The sequence below is a fragment of the Triticum urartu genome, chromosome 6 (assembly GCF_003073215.2).
Source record: "Triticum urartu cultivar G1812 chromosome 6, Tu2.1, whole genome shotgun sequence".
In the NCBI taxonomy this organism is placed as follows: domain Eukaryota; kingdom Viridiplantae; phylum Streptophyta; class Magnoliopsida; order Poales; family Poaceae; genus Triticum; species Triticum urartu.
In genome coordinates, this window is record NC_053027.1 from 59,414,560 (window position 1) to 59,433,713 (window position 19,154).

The 19,154-nt window shown below is 42.6% G+C and overlaps 2 protein-coding genes across 3 annotated transcripts; both read right to left on the bottom strand.

The window, feature by feature from the left end:
* Positions 1-1,414: 1,414 nt before the first annotated feature.
* Positions 1,415-9,028, bottom strand: LOC125513263 (pentatricopeptide repeat-containing protein At4g04790, mitochondrial-like). Its single transcript, XM_048678336.1, has 16 exons — positions 8,671-9,028; positions 8,541-8,600; positions 7,780-8,430; positions 7,463-7,642; positions 7,198-7,262; positions 6,205-6,312; positions 5,249-5,362; positions 4,739-4,834; positions 4,556-4,654; positions 4,003-4,122; positions 3,615-3,719; positions 3,253-3,417; positions 3,010-3,137; positions 2,822-2,891; positions 1,895-2,109; positions 1,415-1,701 (listed from the first exon to the last, which is right to left on the bottom strand). The coding sequence occupies exons 1-16, from the start codon at positions 8,873-8,875 to the stop codon at positions 1,494-1,496; spliced, it is 2,589 nt and encodes an 862-aa protein (XP_048534293.1). The 5' UTR covers positions 8,876-9,028; the 3' UTR covers positions 1,415-1,493.
* A 5,271-nt stretch (positions 9,029-14,299) lies between these two features.
* On the bottom strand, positions 14,300-18,947 carry LOC125516738 (cyclin-T1-1-like). 2 transcript variants are annotated; one of them, XM_048682063.1, is made up of 6 exons: positions 18,629-18,947; positions 18,371-18,452; positions 17,319-17,453; positions 17,042-17,217; positions 16,805-16,956; positions 14,300-16,685 (listed from the first exon to the last, which is right to left on the bottom strand). In XM_048682063.1, the coding sequence occupies exons 1-6, from the start codon at positions 18,787-18,789 to the stop codon at positions 14,869-14,871; spliced, it is 2,523 nt and encodes an 840-aa protein (XP_048538020.1). In that variant the 5' UTR covers positions 18,790-18,947; the 3' UTR covers positions 14,300-14,868. The 2 variants fall into 2 exon arrangements, with proteins under 2 accessions (XP_048538020.1, XP_048538021.1); XM_048682064.1 differs by lacking the exons at positions 18,371-18,452; positions 18,629-18,947 and adding an exon at positions 17,664-18,277.
* Positions 18,948-19,154: the final 207 nt, after the last annotated feature.

A 19,154-nucleotide genomic window follows, 5' to 3' on the forward strand; every position in this document is an offset into this window, starting at 1 on the left:
TCCTAAATATTTGTCTTTTCAGAGATTTCAACAAGTGACTACATACAGAGCAAAATGAGTGAATCTACACTCTAAAATATGTCTATATATATCCGTATATGGTAGTCCATTTGAAATCTCTAAAAAGACAAATATTTAGGAACGGAGGAGTAGATTACAACCTGTTTTACCCGCAAAAAAAAAAGATTACAACCTGTTTTGCTCTGCATATATCCATTGTTTGGCAACCTTTAAGAACGCAAAAACGGGGCGGAAAAGAGAGTGCAAATAAAACACGACTAGGAGCAATAATCCTATTTATGGAGACCAAGACTATGACTAGGGTGGCATATGACAAACCGTCCTGCATCTTGAGCTTGTTGATTCCTTAATTATTGTTTCCGGTTGGGAACATAAAACCAGCCTCTCATTTTCAGCATATCTAAACTCCCAGGGCATTGCATATCTTCGATAGGCAGTGCGTGCCTGTACCAAACATAAAGCATGGCCTGGAACACCACAAGCATTGCATTTCTCTGGACCATTCATCTTATCTGGTGTATGTGGGGGTCTTCCTTTCTTGCTTTCTCTAGGGCCAGCGTACAATTTTCTTAAACATTGCCATGTTAGGTTCCCGTCAGGAACCATACAAGGTATGGAAAGGAAAGGGGAAAGTAAAAGAAAAAAGGAAATTTGCAAGGTTTGTGTTCTTCCTCTTTTGATTTTGAGTTTATCCAAACTTCTATGCACGTTTTTGAAACCAGATTCATGTGTCCTCTTGCAGTTGCATAAAATGAAATCAGTAGATAATCAAGAGGGCCCAGCCAGCATGTAAGAAGGCAAATAAAAACCAGAGTTCAAACAGTCATTTGCTTGATATCGGTAATTTGACACAGTGACCCCTCTGCCTTGCACTCCTAACTGTGCATGCTCCACCCAGCTCCCTACTCCCCAAATCCAAACCGATCATCAAATCTTTTTCTCTGGTTGGTGAGGCTGTGGGGGCGGTGATTGTTTCACTGTGAACAACCTCTCGTTGTGGTCACACGTTGGCCATTAAGACAAGTGGGGCACACAGTGCAGGAGTGGTGGTAAGTGGTCACAGCAAAGGGGCTCAAAATGTGGCGGTGGTCTCATGATCTTTTGGCAATGGCTCCCAGTGAGGATCGCCAGTCTCAAGCTAGAAACTGTAGCTCCTCCAAGTGGTGCAGGTAATTCTGCGTGCCAGATGATAGGACGTGCTCAGAAAAGTCTATTATGTGGGTGGCCAGTCTTTTGTCTGTTTGGCTTCAATTTGAAACGGGTTTTGCCTTTCAACCGAGTCACATGAAGTTTCTCTAAATGTAAATGCAATCCATGTTTCTACCAGGTTCGTGAGTGACCAGCCAAACAATTAGAAGAAATGGTAGACGGTTTTATCAGTAAAGAATGATGGTGGATAATGAAGGGAGCAATTGGGGCTCCATTTCATTCCAGTATTTCATTGTAACAGAAGTGGCAGAGTGATGCATCCCTTATACCTCTTGTTTTCCTGGACTGGGCTTAGTGGCAGCTTTACGTTTACCGCGCTTCCTGTTATATGTTATTTTGCAAGAATCTAGTATGCAGCACACATGAGGATCCTCCTTTGGTATTGTTTTGTACAACTTCTTTGCTGCCGACCACTCGGCAGACTTCTTAGTTGTCGACCTCTGGGCAGACGAAAGAAGAGCCTGGTACATCCTGCATACAAAAATGTCATGTTTGAAATGGATATCCCACGAGAAGAAATCAGACAAGGTGTCAAAGCGAGCACACTGATCATGATATCACATTGCCTAAATGGAGCTTGCCCAGCTCCCTGAGGAAAATCAAGCCACCATTCTACAGTATAATGAATTCTCAACTTATGTCCCTCCCAGGTAAAGAAACCAACCTCAAGGAAGTCAACACATTGTGTGGAAGGCCAGAGGATTCATATTCTTCCCAGATCTGCTGGGCACGTTGTGAATCCTTTGCCTTTACACATGCGCTGAGAAGAAAATCAAGGCTTGTCCGAGAAACATTTAGCCCGAGCTCTTTGACAGCACGGAGAAGCTCCATTCCAACATCCAAATTTACAGGCTCCATTTCCCATATTTGGCAGAAGACCTTCAGATCAGTTCATACAAGTAAACAAAAAGTAAGGTTAAAACAAGAGATAAATCTCAAAAGGTTTTGGTTCATGAAGAAAAAGGTTTTTCGAAACAGTTACAACCTTTATTCAAGCGTATTTCTACCAGCAACAAATACAGTTAAGCAATTTAATAGATAATTAAATCAAGGTTTGGTTATTCAAAATGTCACGCTAGTTACTCTGAAATGAAACTCTGAACTAATCAGCAGAAAATAAACAAGTGAGATGACATCAAACATTAAGCCCTACAGGAAACAAAAACATAACCCAATAGGAAAAAGTGAGTATATAACATAAAAATCAAACACATATCCGGCAACATAACAAAAGGTTCCATTTTCAACACATAGAGAACAAAAGATATGCAATGGAAAAACATAGCTCAACGCTGCTCAACCAAATAAAACGAATCTACTACTGAATACAATCCCTAGTAAAAGTGTAATGGGTTAAACATGATAGAGAAGTTGCAAAGCAATGAACAACTATTGCATCTGGAAGCCGTAATCTATCGATATCCCCTAGATCAACTATTATCATGCAAAAAATCTTCAGTAAATTAAAGATGGTGTGTGCAATTCCAAAAGAGGTCACTTCAATTATAAGATGAAATATACACACTTTTGATCAAACTAAGGGAAATCAGAAGATCATCAGGTGCCCCTTTAAGAAAGATCGGATAAATACCTGATCAACAATCATGTATGTACTCATTTCATTTGTCTCCTTCAGTTGCTTAAGTAAATCAACAGCGGCACTGGCAAATGTATCAAATAAATAGTAAGTGAATTTATTTTTGCGGAGATAGTGAGTGGAAAGTTAACTAAATAGCAGTAGAAATTCAGTTGCTTAAATAGGAGCATCAATTAGCATACTCGGGGTGATTGTGCTGAACACAGTATTGAAGCACTCTGCCGCACCCATCAAACCACATGCCTGGGTCGCTCACCTCCTCCAGAAGTTGATACAGTCTATCCAGCTGGTCTTCTGTTTGAGTATGCTCCTGCAGAAGCAAATACGATACTATAAGCAATGGAAATAAGAGCAAAAGAGAATGGAAGCATGCAGGCACCACTCATCTCAAGTTTTGACAGGAAAGGTGTCACAGATTTACTTACAATCAGGGCTATTGCAGCCTTTGGTTCAAGGTAGCCTCCGGATTGCTTGATTTTGTCAAACAATTCAAGTCCATCCGATACCTTCCCATTCGATGCAAGCGCTCCTACAAGCGCGCTTCTTACTTCACTGAGGCACTTAGGTGGTATTTCCTTATCCTGGGCAACCTAATGAAACAAGAATGGTTGTAAGCACATCGAACAAAATATTGTCCTTAGTTGCTTACATTAGAATTTAGCAGTAATAACCATTAACATATATCTAACTAAGAGATGCAGTGTATCATGTGCGAGGAGAATTGGAACGTGAAAGACTGAAGGTGCAGAAAAATGGGTGGAAATTTTAATCAGCGATCATAATTTACCTGTTTGGCCATGTCAAAATTCCCAAGTCTTGAATATGCGTTAATTAGTGCCATATATGCATGCTTGGTCATTTGAACTCCATCTCGCCTTAGTTCATCCAGGTACTGTCAACAATTCAATAGCCAGAAGTTATGTCGGCGGGAACAATGAATAGCAATGGATTTGTAACATCGAAACCTGAAGGAACATTATAGGTCATAGAGCAGGATCCGAACGCTGTGTGATGAGGAATTTATCAATGTGGTATAATGTAGGTGATGTCACCAGTAACGAATGGGTAATCAAAGGAGGTGGTAATTGACAGTACGCGCATGGAGCAGTAGAACTTCTATTTGAACCAGGATACAGGAACAGTGCCAACAGCAAATGATCAGGTACATGGCAAACCTTTGATATTTTCTCCTCACAATCACAGTTTGAGATCAAATAACTGAATGTTTCAGAGTCTGGTTTTACTCCAGCAATCTGCATTTGCGACGTGACCATTTGTGCTCCACTGTGATTTTTCTGCAGAACAATATACCAAGTTAGAAGTTATGGGGAAAATGTTGTGAAGCCATAAACATGTTGAAATGGAGAGTGTACATTATACGCTACAGAATGTCATGTTACGTTAGTAGACTTTGCAACTTTATGCATCTTTGTGTACTTGAGTGGCGGTTTTGCCATACGGTCAACAAACAACTCCAGTATGGGACATCTCATATGCGTTATGTATTGTATTTGTACTAGCTAAGCAGGTTGAAGAAGTATGATGACGATAATCAACAGTGGGTCACTGTCAGCGTCAGGCATGTGAGACAAACAAAATAAGGAATGGCAAACAGGAATTTTTACCTCTCTAAAATATCCAGCCATAAAAACATTATAGAGGCTTACGGGTCAATGTCAGCAATAGGTATGTGAGAACAAAATGAAGGCATGGCAAACAGGAATTCACCTCTCTAAAATATCCAGCCATAATAACATTATACAGGCTTACGGTGGACGTCTCCCCAGATTCTTCTGCATCTGTGAGTATAGTGTAAGCACCTTCAAACTGGAAGGAGAAAAGATCAATGAACAACAGTGTCATACTATAACTGATGTCTGGGAATAGGAGGTGATCCCCATCCTGACTTACATCTTTCATTTTTACACATAAACTTATCATGCTCCTGAAAGTTTCGGGTTTCAATTTCAACTTGTAGAGACTCATCAAATTATATAACGGACGAGCCTGCAAAATAAGCACCGATGTCACTTGAGAATAACTAAATAATGGTTAAAATAGATAATGCTACCAGTCAGGCAGACACTCAGTCAGACTACCAACAGTTGATCATCCATGGTTGAACAATGTTCCTAATAATAAATTTATGCCTCAACATCTTGAACAAATGTGGCACAACAGTTGATTAAGAGCATTAGCTAGTCATCCTACAACAATGGTAAGGGAGGAACAGTATGTTAATAGGTACGCTGTGTTTATACTAGAAAATTGTTGTTCTAATAGGTGTATATGCTTGTTATTACAAGTATATGCAGTCATGTACAACAGAGCAGTGCACTTAAAAATGGTAAATTCATGTAACCTAATTTGAACACAAGGAACACACTCCAGCATGCCACACCTACATATAGAACGACTTACCATGTGAAGCTCGTAGCCTTGCTCACAGACATTTATTATTGGATTGAGCAATTCAATCGGCACACTGGGATTGGATTTACAAAGGCACTCAGCCACATCAAGAGCTAAGCTGATCTGCAAACAAAATACGCAAACAGCTCAGTTACAGAGATTGCATTGACAAATCAAGAATCACAAAATCTAAATGCTCTTGATGTGGCACAAGTAGTAAAGTGCCAATGTTGCTTAGTGCATGCATCAGTTATACAACACTTCATGTCTAGCTACTTAAGAAAATGTTTTCTGAAGTCGACAGAAGCACCAAACATTGCCTAAGGAGACAGCGGCACAAACTTAAATAGATCAATATGCTTATATCTACCCTAAATATAAACGTTGCAATAGACACCCACTCTCTATCTAATAAAAATGGGTATGTTTACATCCAAGTTGGCCAAGATTTTCTTATGCCTAAGTCGATGGTGCTAGTGGTGTGATAAAATATTTTCCCTCATCCAGCGTGAATCTTAATGTAAAGTCATCCGATGGCTCAGTACAGTCTACTTAGACATAAGAAAAATCACAAACGACTTTTAACAAAACCAAAAGGTTGTTATTTCTAGTACCACAGATTTGTTGATACATCACCGAGCCGGTCAGACGGCCACATGATGCTTGCCTAATTTGGTTTGGTATCCAAACCCAGCATGTACGAAGCAATTGAGCTTGTTGATTGATGACATTGGCTATGAAATCACCACATGCAGTACGGGTTGGATTGCTCTCTGGCCATACAAATCGACTTGCTTCGGATTTACAGATGTAGTTTGAATTTCAGTCGTCCTAATTTATATCCTCAATATAATTAACAGAGAGGATTATTTAGACTATGTGGACAAGCATGGTGGCTGGTTTGCCTCTTATTTTAACAATATAATAGATTTATAAATAGAGCAGTGAGTGATTTTGGCCAATACCTTCGATGAACTGCAGCAAAAAGAGATGATCCTGTCATATACACCAACAGAAGGTGCTACCTTAAACTTCTCTTGCCATTTATTAAATGCTGATATAACATCTTCAGCCTTCATGAAAATACATTACCAACAGATGTTATATCGATGAAGCTTAGCTGAAATGGCTTTGTTAACATGATAAGTAGCTGCATTCGCTCAGGTAGTAATGTTTTCCTGCTTATATTAGGAAAATGGAGCAGCCAAAGGAATTTTGCAATAAATAGTAATGTGATAAGCAATCATTTCCGGTAAAAAAAATGATAACCAGTCATGACCGACATGGTATATAGATAAAAGATAAATAAACATGTGATTGCTTCCATGATATCAAACACCATGTCAATAACAAGGATCGTTAAAAAAATATGGTTCTGATAGCGATGCCGGTTGAAAATTGATTCATGTTTCCTACTAAAAATAAGTTTAGTTGACTGATCTTTTGAATTACACAAATATATATATATATATATATATATATATATATATATATATACTGCTAAGAGTAATTACACCCAATGCTCTGCACTTCTGCAGGCATGTAGCATGCATCATGTAAGTACAGCCTACTCCACTACATATAACTAAAAAGGAATTTCTATTTTGCCACTCCGAAGAATAGCATTTGGGTTTTTCGCTACTTATGTTCTTTGGGGCAGTGAATCCCTAATAAATACATAATAAAAAAGGTAGCAGCAATACCATATGTGCTTTCTTGAGTTATGAAGTTATGATTTTGTAGTAAATTAGTGATTATTGCAATGTCATAAGTTGCATAAGTATTATGTACATATATCGCAGGGGGGTTTGTTTTATTCAGTAATTATTGCAATGTCATAAGTTGCACAAGTATTATGTAAATATATTTAGCACAACATTGAAGAACACTAGGCAAACAGTACATTGTATATTAGAAGCTATATGTAATACCAGCAGTTACCATAAACAATTACTCACCTCTATACTCGGTATATTTACAGCATAGTCAAAAATTAAGGATGAAACTTTTACATCGGAGTATTCTGAAACAGAAAATAAACAGAATTAACAGATAAGAGATGAGCATAGTGCAGAAACAGAAACTAGAAAATGCACTGTATCCCTCAACTATGAAGAAAATATTACAATGCAAAGGTTTTTCAATAAAATTAGTTGAATGTTCATCTTATAGCCATCAAAATACTTTGATTAGATTTGGAAAAATGTGCATGCAGTTTATCACCTTTTGACGTCATCTTCTGAAGAAATTTCTCAGCATGGTTCTCCAGTTTGAGCCTACCCATATACTTGAATATACTGGATATGTACTTCGACCCTAAAACTTTTGTTGGGTCAAGTAATTCCAAGAACGTGACAAAATCCATCTTTCTGTTGCTTTCAGCAAAGGCCAGCATATAGCTTTCTGTAAAACAATGCATTGATTAAGGTACTATAGGGGTTATGGTATGTAAGTTTACAAACTGTGTAAGATGAAACAACTCTGTCTCATTATGATGAATACCCAAATAGAAGGTTTTGACTGTGATTTTGGGTCATTACCTGCTATGCAATAATCAGCTTCCTCACTGCAGTCTTCAACAGAGCGACAAAGTTCTCGAATGCTTTCTTCATCTTGAGCTCGAATCAAGAGCAACATCTCATAATAAGGTATCCTGGAGCAGGACAGTGGGTTCGCATCCCTAAAAAATGCACTGAACATCTCAAATTCCTCCAACAACTCCACATCCACCAGGTACAAGAGAAATGGCCCGTAGCTGTCTTCCTCGATCTGAAACCCCCTATCTTTCATCATCTCAAAAAGCCGATATGCCCGAAAAATATGTTCCACTGCTGAGTCAATGTCCCCGCAGGCCCTTGCCTTTTCCAAGCAAACCCTAATCAATGCATTGAACTCCTTGGGACCGGTATCCCTCCCCAGCCTCCCGAAGAACTCGAGTGCAGACTCGGTGCCAAGCTTGTCGGCGCACATCCGCATCAGCCTCGTGAAGCGGCGGCTCTCCGTGTTCCTGAAGATGTAGCGCTTCTTCTTCTCCCTCGCCACCTCCTTCCGCAGGTGCATCATCGCGTTACTCGGCTGCGATCCTGCAAACCACTCCATGTCCAGTATCTTGTTGCCGATGGCGTCCACGTCATCTTCGGACTCCTCCAGCAGCGCCTCCGTGGCACCGGACTCTTCCGCATCATCAGGACCTGTTAATCAGATAAATCGCAGTTGCAGATACAGTTCCACAGCCACTGAAAGAGCTGCATTTGGGGGTTTGGGTGTGGTGACAGTTGAAGCAGAGACTGCATAAGAATACCGTTCAATATGGACAGGATCTCCTTGGTGAAATCACGGGAGTTGTCCTCCTCCTCCCCATCTGAGCAAAAGAGGGGAGACGAGTGAGTGGGGAGCAAATGGCGAGCGAGGGTTGGGGTGGGGTCGGTTACCGTTGGCGAGCGCGTGGGGGAGGGAGGAGGGCAAGGTGGTCTTGTTGGAGGCGGCGGCCTGCTTGAGTCGGAGGAGGGAGGCGCGGGAGACCGCGGTGGCCGGGGAGACGGCGGGGCCGCGGCTGGTTGAGGGGCGCTTCCGGGTTGCGAGCTCGGGCGCGGCGGCGGCCACCTTCTTGGTCGTCTCCAGGAGGCGCTTCCACATCGGTGGCGCGTGGCCGAGGGCGGCGGGCGGAGCAGCCGCCGCAGCCGCCGCCAGTAGGTCGCAGCGCGGCGGAGGCGCGCCGGCGCGACGAGAGTGTGCGTGCGAACCAGGCGGCGTTTTCGCGGGTCGGTGTTGCGGTTGGACCGGGCCCAAACCCACCTTAAACACACCACGGAATAATAGGGCCCGAGTCCTCTCAAGAGAAGAAAAAAAATGAGTTCCTCAAAAGAAGAGTAAAAAGCAGAATCTGTGTACAATTTTCTTTTTCTTCAAAACAAGGATCTGGTTCTGTTATAAATTTTATCAGAAATACCATTTTATCATAAATACCAAACATCTCAAACAAAATAAAAACTACATCGAGGTAGCTGGATCGACGAAAGGCCACTTCCACCACCGGAACGAGTCGCCGACATGATTTGTCAACCCTCCTTTATTGGAGTTGGCTTGACCTTGTCGATGATAACCCAAAAGCCTCCATGCACGTGCCCCTAAGAACGAGCACCCTCGAGCCGCAGTCATCACCATTGAACCCTTGAATAGACCTAAAGCACCTGATATCAAATCTTGTCATCGCATACGCACTACGAGAAAGTCTAACCTCGTCGCCCCAAGGAGATGCACGAATCTACTCGGCAGGTCCCTTGACTATGTCCGAACGAACGAATTTGAGGACCGAAGCCCGAAAGACAAACACGAAGAAGAAGTGTAATAGTGCAACTAATCACCGGGTGATTTTGGTAATTAATAACAACATATATGTCATTGATCTAATGAACATTGATGGTAGATTTCAGAAAAGATCAATGATTGGCATGGCAAGGACTAATGGATGTGGACCCCTTCAAAATATCAAGGGCAAAGGATCGGCTACTCCAAGACTCTTCAATTTTGGTTTAGTGATCCAAGATCACATTGAGTCCCTTAGGAAAGCCAATCCTATTAAAAGGGGATGAGGTATTGTTGATGAGATTGTTGCTCAAAGTGCTTAGTGATATTGCTCCAAAAACCCTCCATCACTTTCCCAAAACACATCTGTCCAAACCCTAATTCATCATTTCGGTCCCACCGATATCACCTACTCCGGACCCACCAAGATAATCATTCCATTGCCACAGCCAAAAACCTAGCAATGCGGTTTGACCAAAATGGATCTCGGTCCCATCGAGATGGCTTGACCAAGTTTCTATAATGACATTACTTCACTTCGAAATCACCGAGTTGAAAGATCGGAATTACCGAGATTGGGTTTTGCCCTAGTCGTTGCACTTCGTCCCGCCGACTTGTTCCCGTTTGGTCCCACCGAAAAGCCCAATGTTCATATCTTTTACACAAATCGGTCTCACCGAGATTAATGAGCGGTGCTACCGAGATGGGTCAAAAGTGTGTAAGCTTGGATTTTGGGTGAAGGCTATATATACTCCTCTACCCTCCCCTTACCTAGTAAGAGAGCCATCAGAACGAACCACTACTTCCATCATTCGTTTTCTAAAGAGAACCACCTACTCATATGTTGATAACAAGAGATTCCATTCCTACCATTTCAACCTTGATCTCTAGCCTCTTCAAGTTGCTTCCCACTCCAATCCTTTTCCTACCCAAGCCAAATATATGAGAGAGAGATTGAGCGTTGAGGATATTATCATTTGAAGCACAAGAGCAAGGAGTTCGTCAACAACACACCATCCATTATCTTTTGGAGAGTGGTGTCTCCTAGATTGGTCATGTGTCATTTGGGAGCCTCCAAGATCATGTGGAGTTGAACCAAGGAGTCTGTAAGGACAAGGAGATCACCTACTCCGTGAAGATCTACCCGAATGAGGCTAGCCCTTCATGGACGGAAGCCATGGTGGAATAAACAAGGTTGCTTCTTTGTGGACCCTTCGTAGGTGGAGCCCTCCATGGACTCGCGCAACCGTTACCTTCGGTGGGTTGAAGTCTCCATCAACGTGGACGTACGATACCACCACCTATTGAAACCACGCCAGAAATCATCGTGTCTTCATTGTGTTTGAAATCTCCAACCCCCACCCTTACTTAATTGCAATGTTTTACTTTCCGCTGGTATATTTTTAGAATTGCATGTGTACGGGTGATGCTTGACTTGTTAGATTTGCTAAAATCTGCCCACAACTATAATTTAGAAAATGTTAGGTTTTATTTGATCAAGTAGTCTAATCACCCCCCCCCCTCTCTAGACATACTTTTGATCCTACAAAGTGTCATCGTCCGTTGAGCGTCACACCTTTGAGACTAAAAAACTCTGATCTAAACTACTAGCCAGAGCGGAGGACCAGGGATTCCCCTCTCCACTCCTGACTGTTGGAGCGGCGGGCATAGAGGAAGGTGAATTCACAGGCTTGCTAGCGAAGCTTGGAGGAAAAGAGTTTGCCTTAGCCGTCTACGGGGGAGATAAGGAAACGCTTGGCGTGGTAGTAGCTAGTCGATTTTTGTGGACAAATTTAAGTTTGTATATTTATGTTCAAAAGAATTGCATTAAATCTTCAAAAAAATAACACGCATGGGAAGGAGGAGAAAACATTTTCTTTGCACAGGGGCTTTGGTGAACCCATGTATGCAGTCTCTTCATGGTTGTACTTTCATCTTTAATACACTATGCTCTTTAATTTTTAAGATCTCATAATTAATTGAGGTCTTCAATTTGGATTGGCTCATCCGATTTTGATCGGGTCAACAATTTCTAATGAGTTCTTTCTAATTTTAAAAGCCTCACATTCAATAGAGGTTTCCAATTTAGAATTTGCTCATCAGATTTTGACGGTGTCAATAATTTTTCAAGCAGATCTCTTATTCAATGCTTTTCAATTCACTATGCTCCTTGATTAGTGAGGTTTTCCCTGTGATTGAGGTATTCAATTTTGAATTTGATTCACGATTTTGATCGGGTTAGCGATTTTCCAAATCAATTGACAACAACTCACCTATAAAAACATATAAATCTAGCGCACCCTCTCGCCACAAAAAAAAGAAGCACCAACACTTGCATTGTAGCATCAATATAGTACATGCAGTCATTGACACAGAAAAAATCTCCACATAAGTATGGCTTGATTAACAGATAACACAGAATCACACCGTGAAAGATCCATCAAAATACCGCAATTAAAATAAGAAGAAAACACACTCCATCATATCCCCTACTCGCCAAACTAACTATTCCCTCGGTTTCAAAATATAACATCTATTAATTTCCTTTAAGTTAAATTTCTATAACTTTGACCAAGTTTAGAGCCAAAAAATTTGACATCAACAATACTAAATAAAAAATATATATATGAAAATTCATTTCATGATGAATCTACTTATACCGATTTGATATTATGGGTACATATTTCTTTGGTCAAACATGCAAAGTTTGACTTTTTAATAAACTAATACACCTTATATTTTGAAATAGTGGGAGTAAAAAAATATTCTAAAAACTCAACAACATCGACGGCGCAGAAAAGCGCGCCCAACCCTTCTAGTTTAGAAGATTTTCAAAAATACAGAAACAGATTGAGCAAGCAGACAAAATATTTGTCTCCCCCGATATAAAATTCAAATCAAAATGTAAAGCACATTTTGTGAAAATGAAAATAAAAGATCAAACACGCACCCCTGAGGAAGCGACACGCGAGCGCCCTACGCTATAGGGCTGGCCAATTCAGGTTTCCTCAACAACGGTCTTGGGAAGGAACCGGTTTTTGAATTTTTACTTTTGGTTTTTCATTTTATATTTTTAAATTTTTCTTTTTCTTGGTTCTTTGTTCTTTTCCTTTTTCATTTCATGAACTTTTTTCAAATACGCCAACATTTTTTTCATAAAATTCAAAAAATGTTTATCAATTTCATAGAATGTTCACCGAATTCAAAATTTGTTTGACGAATACAATTATTTTTTCATCAAAATTCAAAATGTGTTCATCAAATACAAAAAGCATTCGCCAAATTTTAAAAAATTCATCATATATTAGAAAATCTTCATCAAACCCTAAAACATGTTTATCTCTGTCTCTACTACTTAAAAAGAACGTAAGGTTCTCATTTCACTTTTATTTTCACCACCCCTTCGTCCAACTTTCCATGTATGATAATCAATCAACTTAATTTACTTACCAAACTTCTAATAAAAATATAAGGTAATTCACGAGCAAAAATTGATGAAACAATCGCATTATCATGGGTAGGTAAATCAAAAGCTAACGTATTATAATATTTATATCCCGTTGCACGCACGGGCATTGCTCTAGTTAAATTCAAAGAATATCGAATTCAAAAATTGCTCATCAAAATTTGAAGTCAATGTTTTTTTAAACTTGGATCATTTTTTGAAATTCGGATCTCCTTCTTGCAATCCTGGTTTTAAAAAAAAATTGTGATGCATGAACATTTTTTCGAAGTTAAAGCAAAACGATGAAAAAACAAGTAAAAAACAAGTGCGGCCCGCCATGCATATGGACTGGCCCAAAAGCGGGGGTGCGCATTTCGGCAAAGCGTGTCGCTCAACACGGTTAATAGGAGGTCTGGGAGAGGATGGGAACGGGAGGTGACGATGCCGATGGCCACCAACGACGAGATGGTGACCATACCAATGATCGAAGGTGTCAACTTTCCCAACTTGACTTCTCTAGAGGCATTGGAGAAAGGCCATGGCGGAGGGAGGGCAGGCTGAAAAGATGAGGGGTGAAGCGCGTTATTCCATAATGGTGAAACTGTGGCCTCCTTTCACAACATTTTTCAAGTCAAACTTTGTAAAAATTTACCAAATTTTATACTAAAAATATAATAACATCCAATACCAAATAAATACACCCTCCATGCTAAATTAGTTGGCTTACATTTTTCTAGACATGTTTAGTGTCTAAATACATGGACACATCTTTATCTGGACAAATAAACGTGTCTAGATACATCTATATCTAGACAAATCTAAGACAATTAATTTAGAATGGAGGTAATACATATGAAAAAATATTCCATGATGGATAAGGATATTGAATTGGTATTGTGAATGTTGACATTTTTTTGTCTATAAACTTGATCAAACTTTAATAATAAGTTTGATTAAAGGCAATACTAATATGAGAAGTAAAAAAGAAACGAAGAGACTACACGTTGACATGATTTTTTAAACACCAAACTCAACATCTATATTTATGCGAGTTTAATTTTTTCTGACAGAATATAAATAGTTATGAAAAAAGTATTGATATGACATATGTATATTGTTCTTGGTAATGTAGCAATAAATACACAGATGGTCTACTGGGGATAAACTCAAACTGGGATATTATTCTTATAGTCACACTATAGTTTCCACATACATATAATGTGCAGATAAACACACAAGCAAAACTGAGAACAGACAAACATAACCTCCAGAACAGACAACAACATACGTTTGCACCACAACAAAAGATGTACACTTTAACAAGGTATATATATACATATATAAGTCATGTTTGTACAGACAAAATTGTTTCCTAGGCTAAATTAGAAAAACGAATGAATGCCTTCGCATATATCTCTCTCTATATATATATTACATCAGATTTACACTGCAATCTCGGCTACCGCCTCTATTCTTCTCGGTTTCCCCTGGGTTAAATTAGACAAACAGATTTTGCCTCCATGAACAACATCAAATTTACAGAACAACTTAGGATTACATCTCTCAGCTTCCTAGGCTTAAATTAGACAACAGATTTTTCAAGCCTACATCAATCTGCACAGCATCCACCATGGTTCCCATCTCTATTTCCTTCTGATGCGAACAATCAAGCGCCTTCGAGCATACAAAACTTGGCGGCAAACATTCTGCCGCAGCTTGCTTTCATCTCTATTCCTCCCTGGAGCTCACAATCACAATTCGCATGGCATCCATACTTAATCACTGTTCACTTTCCACAATAACACAACATCTCTAGTTCTCTACAGGCAAACCATTGTCTTTAATAGCAGTACCAATGAGTCTATACAGAACAAGTAACTTAAACATCGATCTTCTGTTTCTTCCAGGACGGCGGGGCGACGATCAAACTTGGAAGCTGCGGCCTCCTCGAAGCATCTCCAGCACATCTATCAGCCGGAGCAGGAGGCTGTCCAGCAGCCTCCTGGATCCTTCTCTTCTGTCCGACCAAGTTTGGGACCCTTGTCATATTTACATCTTTAGGTCTGCTGCCGACATGGTGGCCATGATCGGCGTTTAGAGCTGCCTGGAAAGATGGCTTCTCCAGCCTACCATCTTTGGCAGTTCTACTCAAGCTATGATCCACATGCATTTGCAGTGGCTTGCTATCTTCATTCCTTGAAGGATCTGTATGCCTCATAACAGAGTCTGGGGTGCTTATTGTTGGCTGTTTCCTTGCCAGAGCACTAGCAGGAGCTGGAGCTGGAGCTGTACTGGGCCTTCTTTCGCCGCCGACTGAAGGGCGAGTATGCCTCGGAACAGAGTCTTGGGCGCTTATTATCTGCGATTTCTTCACCGGGGTTCTAGCTCGAGCTGGAGATCCAGTGGGCCTCACTACTACAACTGAAGGGCGTGCATGCCTCACAACAGAGTTTGGGGCGCTTATTATCTTCTGTTTCTTCACCAGGGTTTTATCTTGAGCTGGAGATCTAGTGCGCTTCACTCCTCCAACTGAAGGGTGTGCTTGCCTCAGAACAGAGTCTAGGGTGCTTAATGCCTGCTGTTTTTTCATCGGGTTTGGAGTTATAGTTGGAGCTGAAGTGGGTCCATTTAGGACTCCCCTTGGAGAGAAGGCATGCGAAACAGGGCCATCTGGGGTGCTTATTTTCTGCTGTTTCTTCACCAGAGTTGGAGTTGGAGTTACAGTTGGAGCTGCAGTGTTTCTTAGGCCTCTCCTTGAATATGTATACTTCAGAACAGGCTTTGGGAAGCTTATAATCTGCTGTTTCTCCACCGGAGCAGGCTTCGGGGAGCTTACTGTCTGCTGTTTCTCCACCGGAGCAGGCTTCGGGGAGCTTGCTGTCTGCTGTTTCTCCGCTGCAGGCTTCAGGGAGCTTGTTGTCTGCTCTTTCTTCACCAAAGCAGGCTTCAGGGAGCTTACTGTCTGCTGTTTCTCCACCGGAGCAGGCTTCGGGGAGCTTGCTGTCTGCTGGTTATCCGCCGGAGCAGGCTTCAGGGAGCTTGCTGTCTGCTCTTTCTTCACCAAAGCAGGCTTCAGGGAGCTTACTGTCTGTTCTTTCTTCACCAAAGCAGGCTTCAGGGAGCTTACTGTCTGCTCTTTCTTCACCAAAGCAGGCTTCAGGGAGCTTACTGTCTGTTCTTTCTTCACCAAAGCAGGCTTCAGGGAGCTTGCTGTCTGCTCTTTCTTCACCAAAGCAGGCTTGGGGAAGCTTACTGACTGCTGTTCCTCCACCGCAGCAGGCTTCGGGAAGCTTACTGTCTGCTGTTCCTCCACCAGAGCTGGCTTCATGGAGCTTACTGTCTGCTGTTCCTCCAATGGAGCAGGCTTTGGGGAGCTTACTGTCTGATGTTCCTCCACCGGAGCAGGCTTCTGGGAGCTTACTGTCTGCTGTTTTGCCACTGGAGCTGGCTTCGGGAAGCTTACAGCCTGCTGTTCCTCCACTGGAGCTGGCTTCAGTAAGCTTAGTGTCTGCTGTTTTGCCACCGGAGCTGGCTTTGGCAAGCTTAGTGTCTGCTGTTTTGCCACCAGAGCTGGCTTCGGGAATCTTACTGCCTGCTGTTTCTCCACCGGAGCTGGAGCTGGAATGGGCCCGATAGCAGGACCCGCGGGGCGTTGGTTTCTTTCATTAAAGACCTGTTTCATTTGCTGGATAGCAGCTGCAAATATAACTAGCCATCAGATGAGAAGGAAAATTGATGATACTGAAAGGTAAATGACTGTCTCGATGGATGCAGAAGAAAACTAACTCAATGAATTCGTCATACAAGCACTGTACCTTGCAACTGCCTTGGAGCAACATCGAATTGATGCCACCATACTTTTCCTTGTTCAGAAGGGAGTGTAACATCATGAAACTTGGCGGCAAGATGGAGAGCTCCAGCAGCTATGTAGTGTGGTTTAAATTGCACTACCAATGTAGTCCGAAGCCTGTACAGTTGGATGACCAGGTCAGGAATAACAAGGTTGCCAAATTGTGGAGAAACATATGACAGGGTAACCCCAGATAACTTACGTATCATTTATGAGATTTATTGCAGCTTGTTTCACTTCCTTCTGGGAGATCCCCAGATTCTTGAGAGCGAGATTTAGTGGCTCATAAGGATGCTGTATATTGAAATCAAACCTGATGGTTGAAAGCAATAGTGCCTCCCCCATCAAAATTAGGTCCTTCCGCTTCTCAAGGACCTCCTATTTTTAGTTCAGAAAAGTTGAGCAATATAGAACAGAAACATCACAATAAACAGGACAGCTGCCAGCAATAGTAGTACAAAGCAAGAAGTTCGCGGTACCTTCTGTTTGATTCTGCGAGCAGCATCAGGTTTTCTCTTATACATTGTTTCATGTGCCACAGTAACGACACGTCCTAATTGGCAAGGAGTGTCTTCAATCTTCGAAGCAAGAAAGATGCAAGCAGTTGCAACAGTCTGGAAGGACAGAACAGTTAGTAGCTAACCTTTTAAATGGCAAGTGCATAATTACAAAATGGTATGAAGTTGTGTTGCTGCATTATATATAGGCCACTCAGCTTTGAACAAAATTCCTTTTTCAGGAAGACAACCCACAGCAGCAAGAAGAACAGGACTTGATATTACTGGGAGGAAAGTAAATAGCAGCGAAAAAAAATTAGTACTTACTGTCTAGAGTATTATTAGAAAGTGCCTCTTCAAGTTCGTAAAGTTGCTCCAACAGAACCAGAACCACACCTTTCGTCCGTGCAATTTTAGGTGCTCCCGATAAAATTACATAAAGCTATCATACCTCACCTCAAGACCCCTTACTTAAAGGAACCAGAGTGAAACATCTCAACTCTACCTTTGATCCAAAACCCATGTTACAATTTTGTCTGCCGTGACCAGGCTAGATGCGCTGAAAACGCACAGACACGTTACACAACCCTCGACTACCCCAAAATGTCTACTAAACCGAAAACGACAACATTTTCAAGATCCTACACAGGTAATAGAAACCGTTAGTCTGGACGGACTTGCTACGCGGGTAAGAAGAACATTTCAAAATCCTACACAGGTAAGAGAAACCGTTAGTTTGGACACAGTTGCTACGCAGGTAAGAGAAACAGTCAGTCCACACACGGTGCTACAAAGGTAAGAGAAAATGTTAGTTCGGACACAGTGACAGTAAAAATGGCAAGTGTTGACATTTTACCCCCAGGAGCATGGACAGACCCTGACGAGGCCCCAAAAAAGCTTGTTAGGAGAACAATTGCTCAATTTCGCGCATGAATTCGACACACGGTGCGCCAAACTGGTTAGTCAGCCACGGAATTCAAGGTCGTGTGTGCAGAAACGATTTGCCATTGTTGGGTCCCATGAACAGGGGGTACCTGCCACTCGTTCTTGAGCAGGGACTGGTGGAGATAGAAGCGGTGGCACAGCACGGTGCCCGTCGCGATTGTGATGTCGGGCCTGCAGCAATAACAAACAAGAGCAGCGTCAAAAGACCGCGGATTTCATCGGGGGCCAGGCCCGGGGCCGAGCGGCCGCGGATTCGCGAGAACTAGGGCACGGATCGGGCGACCCCGAGCGAAATTCGGCCGCGGGCCGGAGAAAACGGAGGAGGAGGGGGTGAGGAGGGCGCTTACACCCCGAGCCTGCGTCCGACGTCGCGGATGTAGCTGGAGTAGACGGACCGGAGCTGGGCCTCCCTGGCGGCGGGCATGCCGTCCTTCCTGGACGGCGAGCCTTCCTCGATCTCCTCCTTGCTGAGGTACCACGAGCGCCCCCGCTCGCCCCCCTCCGCCATGGCCGGCCGCCCGGCCGAGCCGCGGGCCGCGAGGAGGAGGAGGGGACGGGGAGACCGGGGGTGGACTCGGGGCGGCGACTTGGGGCGTGGCGGCGCGGGGCAGGGGAGAGGCGCGGGCGCGGGTCTGGTGCGGGTCGGGGGAGGGTGGGTGTGGGGATCGAGGAGGTAAAAGGAAACGGAACGGGACGCGACGCGGGGCTCGCGTGGGCGCTCGGCGGGTTTCGTCGCGGCCAAGCCGATGCTGCGTGGGGTCCAGCCGGAGCACCGCGACTTTTTTGAGTCGGTTCCGCGTCGGAGGCTCTGGCCCTTCGTGATCAGATCGCGAGGCGCGTCAGCCGTTGGTTCTGGCCCTGGGGGTTTGGGCG

What these genes read in the sequence shown, in the direction of transcription:
- LOC125516738 (XM_048682063.1), bottom strand. Translation starts at nt 18,789, where the DNA reads ATGGCGGAGGGGGGCGAGCGGGGGCGCTCGTGGTACCTCAGCAAGGAG. An exon ending in CTCGCAGAATCAAACAGAAG is followed by an intron (nt 17,218 to 17,318) that starts GTACCGCGAACT and finishes AACTAAAAATAG; the next exon opens with GAGGTCCTTGAGAAGCGGAA. An exon ending in ATAAATCTCATAAATGATAC is followed by an intron (nt 16,957 to 17,041) that starts GTAAGTTATCTG and finishes CCAACTGTACAG; the next exon opens with GCTTCGGACTACATTGGTAG.
- LOC125513263 (XM_048678336.1), bottom strand. Translation starts at nt 8,875, where the DNA reads ATGTGGAAGCGCCTCCTGGAGACGACCAAGAAGGTGGCCGCCGCCGCG. An exon ending in TATGTGTAAAAATGAAAGAT is followed by an intron (nt 4,655 to 4,738) that starts GTAAGTCAGGAT and finishes TTCTCCTTCCAG; the next exon opens with TTTGAAGGTGCTTACACTAT. An exon ending in TGGCTGGATATTTTAGAGAG is followed by an intron (nt 4,123 to 4,555) that starts GTGAATTCCTGT and finishes ATTGTTCTGCAG; the next exon opens with AAAAATCACAGTGGAGCACA.